We start from the raw sequence: 7783 nt of genomic DNA, 5'->3' as shown, positions 1-7783 counted from the left end.
TACTGCTGAGTAGAACTCCATTGTGTAAATATACCCCATTTTCATTAACTACTTGTCAGTTAAGGGACACTTAAATTGCTTCCATCTCTTAAGTATTGTGAAAAGAGCAGCAACAAATATGGATGTACAAGTATCTCTGCAATAGCATGCATTTTGGGGGTATATGCCAAGGAGTGGTATAACTGGGTAAAACAGCAGGTTCATTTTTAGTTTTTAAGGGTTTTCCACACTGCTTTCCATAGCGCTTTAACAAGCTTGCAATCCCACCTTCAGTGGATGAGTGGTCCCCTTTCCCCATATCCTCCGCAACATTTGTTATCATTTGCTCTCTTGATTTTCGCCTGTCTGACCTCGGTAAGATGAAATTTTAAAGTGTTTTTAATTTTCATTTTCCTAATTACTAATGTTGTTTAACACCTTTTAAGATGTTCTTAGCCTCTTTATTTCTTCTTTTGAGATCTCTTTTATGAGCTTCTTAGCCAATCTTTAAATTGGCTTACTTCCTTTCTTGATTTTTTTTTGAGTTCTTTATGTATTCTGGATGATAAAACTCTATCAGAAGTGTTACTGATGAAGATTTTCTCCCACTTAGTGGATTTTCTCTTCATTTCCTTCGTTACTTCTTTTGATGTACTGAAGCTTTTTAGTTTAATGAATTCCCATTTGTTGATTCTTGACCTTATTTCCTGAGCAACTGATGTCCAGTTGAAAAAAATCCTTTCTTACACCTATATCTAGTAAGTTATTACCAAAGTTTTCTTCTAACAGTTTCGTGTTTCAGGCTTCACATTGAGGTCTTTGATCCATTTGGAGTTGACTTTTGTGCAATGTGAAAGATAGGGGTTTGGTTTCATCCTGATTTTTTTAATGTAGGCACTTAGAGCTATAAACGTCCCTCCAAAGACTGCTCTCAATGTGTCCCAGAGGTTTTTTGCGTTGTATTGTCGTTTTCATTGAGTTCTAGGGCTACTTTTATTTTATTTTATAATGCAGCTCCTTCATGGAGTGGAGTGCCAGGAACAGAGACAGTCACAAATGGCCAAAGTGTAGAGAGCAAGAGCCTGCTACACAGTGGTCCTTGGAGAGGATCCCTTTATAAAACTTCATCAACCCAAGGTTCAGGTTCCATCATTCAAGAGGGAGAAGAGGGACTGTGAGAGCCAGGGATGATGGGAATAACCCTATGGAAACAGGGTCCTAGGAGATCCTGGGCAAAGATGTCAGCATACACGAGATTCTAGGAAACAGTAACCCAGCAGAGAACTAGGAAAATGAACAATAGACTCCAATCTAAAGGACTGTTGGCAACTGATTGCTGCTAGATCAGCTGCTGGAACTGATCTTCCTAAAACAAGGGACTCTAGATAAGCTGATTAAACTTAGTGGATGAACTTGCACTGGTGACTGGCTGAGGACACTAACAGCACACTGGGCAGTAACAGTAATGACAGAGTATATGGGCTTCAGAGGGCAGGAGCTATAGTAAGGTGCCATTTGGAATGTGGGTATAAAGATGAATGAGATTCTTTGGGATGTTATGTATGAAATACACGTACTCACACACAATCAATAAAAAAATATAACCATAACCATGGGGCTGGAGCGATGGCTCAGGAATTAAGAGCACAGACTGCTCTTGTAAGGCCCTGGGATGATTCCTAGCACCCATATGGTGGCTACAAACCATCCTTAACTCTAGTTACAGGTGAATTTGGAGCCTTCTTCTGACCTCCACAGCATTGCACAACATGCGTGCACTCACGTACACGGAGGTAATACACATAAAAATAAATAAATAAATAAATAATATTTTTAATTACCTTTATATTAATCATTTGAATATTTCATGTGAGCAACGAATGTATCTTTTCACAATATAGTAGATTTTGTTTTCATGCGCTTAATATTCTCAGGTTCAATTTATTTTCATTTTTATTAAATTAAAAAACATTTCATATAGTATATGTCGATTGTATTCAGATAATCTCCCCTATCCCTGTACTCCATTTACTACCCCTACCAATTTCATATTCTCTCTGTCTCTCCATCTCTTTCTTTCTCCATATATATGTGTGTGTGTGTGTGTGTGTGTGTGTGTGTGTGTATGTGTATGCAGACATTCACTGGATCTCAGTCAACTTATAAAAGTATTCCATCCATGAAAGAGAAACTTTCTCCCTCTCCCTGAAGCCTGACATGCCCAATACTTCCTCAAGTATCATTGGTGTTTCTTACCAACCTCTCCAAGTCTATGCTGAGATTTTGCCTGTCCAGAAATTATGTGGGACTTGTACATGCTGTGACCTATGCTGTGATTTCATGAGGTTTTTCCCAATTATCTATAAATTATCTGTAAATCTCTATTTCTTTGTGTTAATCCACCATAGGTGACTCTCAAAATATTTTTGTTTTCTTTTCAGCAACCATCCTTGTGGCTTCTCGGGCAGAATTTTGATATAGGTATCTATTGGAGATAGGTACTATGTAGTCTAATTTTCTGCACATTGGTCACTTGTGGACCTCCGTATGATTCACCATGTGCTGCATACAGAAGCTTTATCACTGACAGTTTTGTTGTAGCTCGCAGGATTCACATCTGTGTTACACTGATGATCAGTTTTCTCTGTGGTCGCATACAAAGCACCATCCAGCACTATGAAGACTAGTCAGCAGAGATGAAGCTTTGAAGTCAGTACCAACTTGATTTCTCCTTTTTTGTTCTATAGCTCATGGGTGTAGTGTCTTCAGCAGCTGCATCTTGTCATCAAATTCTGAGTTTTGTCATCAAATTCTGCATCTTGTCATCAAATTCTGGATTGGTATCTAGAATGTACGATAAACTCAAAATACTAAACGTCAAAAAATATACAGCTCATTGTACATGGTGCAAGGATCTGGACAGGCAGTTCTCCAAGGACAGAACAGACATGTCTAAGATCATCTTTTAAAACGTTGTACATCAGTAGTCAGTAGCCTTTAATCCCAGAATGGAGAGTGGGAGCTGGGCACAAATTCCACCCCTTGGTCAGGAGCTGTTGGTAATTGATAGGTGCTAGGTGAGTGTTCTTCAAGGGTGTCGCGTCAGGTATGTCACCCTCTCTCCATGGAAGGCCCCATATTCAAGTGTTTATGTTTAGTTCAGTGCAAATTTTATATTTGAGTAAAAAAAATAAAAAAAAATTCTGAGAAGAAAGTAGTGGGAAGTTCGTGAAGGGATGGACTTGCAAGGACTTCTAGGAGTGAAGGGCAATTACATAAAGACACATTCTTTGAAATTCTCATAGAACTAATAAAATGTGTCATAAAAATAAAAAGATGTACATCACGTGCCATTATCAGTCTTCTTCTACTTAAATGGTCACAAATATAATATACAAATTAAAACATATATATTGATACATGGGTAATACCTAACTTTCTATGTAGCTCTATTTTTTCTTCATTTGTTTTCCAAATATACTGTTAAGTAAATGAAAAAAAAATTGTGAGATAACGGCAATGACCCCATCTAGACTCGGGCTGTCATTCCTTGGAGATATTGGAATGAAGCTTAATTTTTGTTCTTTTGCATTTAATATTGACACGTCAAACACCTTTAGGAATTCTTGCATTTCTTTTGAATCCATTTCTTTTAGGTTTCTGAACATGTATCAGTTATTCTTTAATGACAACTTGTATTTCATTGAAGTCAATTTTAACCATGTCTCACCTGCATTTTTATTAATTTGTTTTTACTAGCACATTTTTGGTTTCCTTGTCCAGTATTTGGTCAGTTTTTTCCAATGGATAGAGTGATGGATTTCATGTAATGCTTTATATTCTGTGTTTTGATTTTTTTCTTTTCTGTTGGTGATTTCTCACCATCTAATGCACAGTGTTTATCTTCTTCATTCAGGGGAAAATGAATTGCATTTCTATGTTTTCTTTTCAAGCCTATATTTGAGCTCATGATTTTTATTGATAATGTTTTTGTCTTCAAAGTAGAAATTTGTAGGAGTTGGAAAATTCCCATCTTGGGTATAACAATGATCCAAAATTCATTCAAACGAAATTTTAGGGCATCTCCTCTGGGTTCCTCAGCTGACCTTGACTGAGCACAGGTACAGACTCTACACCACCACCCACATCTTATTCCTCACAGCTACCCTGGAAAGCAGCACATTATTGCTTCCATCTTACAGATGAGGAAATTTAGAGAAGTGATTTTCTTAAGATCACATGCAGGACTGTTAATTCCAGAACTTTCACCCGAGCTTTTGTGCTACATTCTTAACAGCTTATCTGCACTGGGCCAAGGATGGACTCCCCTTTTATCCAAGGGGAAACCTTGGACAGGTGGATGTGCCATACTATGTGCTTGGCATTCATGTCTCAGAGTTATCTATGGCAGCTTCCTCTCCGGAAAATTCTATAATGGCTTAAGTGAGATTTGTCTCACTTCCCTGAGCTCATAGGCAAGGAGAGAGAGCTGTAATCCAGTACTGCATGCCCTGGATTTGGAAATAGAATCATAAAAGTGTGAAATTGTGAAAAAGGGGGCCGTGTCATCGAATGGAGAAGCTGGGGTGTACCGCAGGTTTCACCTCAACTTTGTAAGGAGTGTTTCATTATCTCCATTCTACAGGAATGGCGGCAGGTAGGGATACAGTCCGGCCCAGGATGCTTCAGAACCAGGTGAGGAGAAACCAACTCTCCCTAAGGGTAGCTGGCTAGAAATTAAGAATGCGTTTAATGTTTTTTCCCCCTTTCATGAGGAAAGCTGGATGCTTGATTGACAGCTGTCGGATCTTTTCCCTGTACTGAGCCAGAGTGACAGCTGTGAGCAGAACCCGGTTCCTATCCTAGGTTGGACAGAGAGGGAGGTGGGACTGGAAGCTGCTGTTATTGTCTCCATGGCTCCTGAAGACTTTGAATGCTATTGCTGCCATTCCCCAAATCCACGGGGCAGCAGTAACTGCAGCCTCAGCCCCACTGTTTTCACAGAACCAGGGGAACTGTCAATCAAGCCGCTGTTCCCTTGGTGGTTGCTCAGGTTGGCATCACGACAGTGACAGCGGTTTTTAAAAACTTTGTGCTGCCTAGGGGGCCTCCAGATGAGTCCTGGACAGTGGGAAGCATTTTATGCTAGTCAAGGGAACTACAGATTGTCCTGGCTGCTCCTCTGACAGAGCATCCCTTCAGGAGACTCTGCTTCAGCCATGGTTACTCCAGACACCACTCGACCCGGGCCTCAGATGACCCTTAGATGACCCCACCTACAGTTTCTTGGGATAATCCTGCCCACGGTTGCTCAGAACCTGCTCAGGGCAGTTCTCAGTCTGGTTGGAGAGTAATAACTCCTTCATACATGTGTGTGTGTTACTGGCTGTAGAAGTGGCATTTCTCTCACTTTCCGGGAGTCAGTCGTGGCAATCTCCCTACTGTCCATTGCCCACTCTGCCCCTATGCAACAAACACTAGGCCCCAGCAAAACCTCATCTAACTGGCCCTGTTGTGGGAGGAGCTGGTAACATGAAGCTCAGGTAGTTCTGGGGTTGCCAGCCCCAGGGATAACCCAGAAGTAGCAACTGAAGGGTTCCAGAGGCCTGCGGGGAGCAGAGGCCATGAAGAGCTGAAATTGTGATGTGCTACAGAGGTGCTGTGTGGCGCGCCAAGCTGGCCAGCTGGCTCCGCCTTCACCTCAGCTGCTCGGCGCCATCTTGTTCCCGCGCCTCCCCCTGTCAAGAGCAATCTTGTGCACGAGAGGGGTCATACAGCGGAAAAGTCCTACATTTGTAGTGAATGTGGAAAAGGTTTCACTGTGAAACGGACAAATCTTAGAAGACATCAGCAAATACATACTGGAGAGAAATCGTAAATATGTGAAGAAGGTGGAAAGTCTCTTATTGAGATGTCAGTTCTTACAGTATGTAAGCGAATACATACTGGAGAGAAACCCTACAGATGTGAAGAATGTGGCAAGTCCTTTTGTCAAATATCACATCTGAGAGCACATCAGCAAATACACACTGGAGAGAAACACTACAGATGTGAAGAATGTGGCAAGTCCTTTTCTCAAACGTCAGGTCTTAGAATACATCAGCGATTACATACTGGAGAGAAACCCTACAGATGTGAAGAATGTGGCAAGTCCTTTAGATGTATATCAAATTTTAGAACACATCAGCGATTACATACTGGAGAGAAACCCTACAGGTGTGAAGAATGTGGCAAGTCCTTTAGTCAAATGTCAGATCTTAGAGTACATCAGCGATTACATACTGGAGAGAAACCCTACAGATGTGAAGAATGTGGCAAGTCCTTTAGATGTATATCAAATTTTAGAACACATCAGCGAATACATACTGGAGAGAAACCCTACAGATGTCACAAATGTGGCAAGTCCTTTTCTCAAACGTCAGGTCTTAGAATACATCAGCGATTACATACTGGAGAGAAACCCTACAGATGTGAAGAATGTGGCAAGTCCTTTAGATGTATATCAAATTTTAGAACACATCAGCGAATACATACTGGAGAGAAACCCTACAGGTGTGAAGAATGTGGCAAGTCCTTTGGTCAAATATCACATCTGAGAACACATCAGCGAATACATACTGGAGAGAAACCCTACAGTTGTGAAGAATGTGGCAAGTCCTTTTCTCAAACGTCAAATTTTAGAACACATCAGCGATTACATACTGGAGAGAAACCCTACAGGTGTGAAGAATGTGGCAAGTCCTTTAGTCAAATGTCACATCTGAGAGCACATCAGCGAATACATACTGGAGAGAAACCATACAGATGTAAAGAATGTGGCAAGTCCTTTTGTCAAATGTCACATCTGAGAGCACACCAGCAGATACATACTAGAGAGAAACCCTAGAGATGTGAAGAATGTGGCAAGTCCTTTTGTGAAATGTCACATCTGAGAGCACATCAGTGAATACACGTTGGAGAGAAACCCTACGGATGTTCAGAATGTGGCAAGTCCTTTAGTCAAATGTCACCTCTGAGAGCACATCAGCAGATACATACTTGAGAGAAATACTACAGATGTGAAGAATATGACAAACATTTATGATATGCTCAATTTATAAGAAACATAAGAGAATTCCCATTGGAGAGAATTCCAAGAAATATGAGCAATGCAAGAAGTCTTATTGAAAGATGTGTTAGGCACACCTTTAATCCCAGCATTCAGGAGGCAGAGGCAGGTGTATCCCTGTGAGTTCAAAGCCAGCATGGTCTACATAGTGAGTTCCAGGCTAGCTGGGGCTATAGGCAGACCCTGTGTCAGAAAGAAAAAAAGAAAAGAAAGAAAAGATGTGTTGGATAAGAGCACATAATGCAATTTATACTTGAGAGAAACCCTAGAAATGTGAAGCATGGGACAAGTCCTTTAGTCAGATTTAATGTTTAATCAGAGAATTCATACTGGAAAGTAAACATTCAGATAAGAAGAATGTGAAAAATGGAAAGCTCACCACAAAGGGGACTTGAGAGATTTAATACTAGAGAGAGACCCCATAATTATAATGGTTTGAGAAGTCCTGTACTTGTGTTTCAACTCTTAGAGAACATCCAAGAATTTACAGTAAAGGTAGACACTACAAATATAAGGAAAGTGACAATTCCTTTAATAATATGTCAAATGATGGCAGTTCTCACAAACACATACAAAAAAGATAGTTTACAATTGCACAGAATGTGGTACATCCTTTACCCTTGGCTCTATCCTTAGAAAGTAAAGCAGAATCTGTACTAGAGGGATATATCTAAAAGTCTGGAAAATGCTCAAACC

The 7783-nt window shown here is 40.5% G+C and overlaps 1 protein-coding gene across 1 annotated transcript in view; it reads left to right on the top strand.

Annotated features, from left to right (window-relative positions):
• The window catches only part of LOC103729540 (zinc finger protein 791-like), a gene marked incomplete at its 5' end in the record, with an annotated part of 11678 nt that extends 4813 nt beyond the window's left edge, over positions 1-6865 (top strand). Inside the window, 1 exon segment of the mRNA XM_029560701.1 lies at positions 5779-6865. Coding sequence (XP_029416561.1) covers positions 5779-6865 — 1087 coding nt within the window.
• Between the last annotated feature and the right edge of the window lie 918 nt (positions 6866-7783).

This window comes from Nannospalax galili, unplaced genomic scaffold (assembly GCF_000622305.1).
Source record: "Nannospalax galili isolate Female #2095 unplaced genomic scaffold, S.galili_v1.0 scaffold2751, whole genome shotgun sequence".
Classification (NCBI taxonomy): domain Eukaryota; kingdom Metazoa; phylum Chordata; class Mammalia; order Rodentia; family Spalacidae; genus Nannospalax; species Nannospalax galili.
The sequence above is the reverse complement of the archived record's forward strand: the minus strand, read 5'-3'. Positions and strand labels throughout refer to the sequence as shown.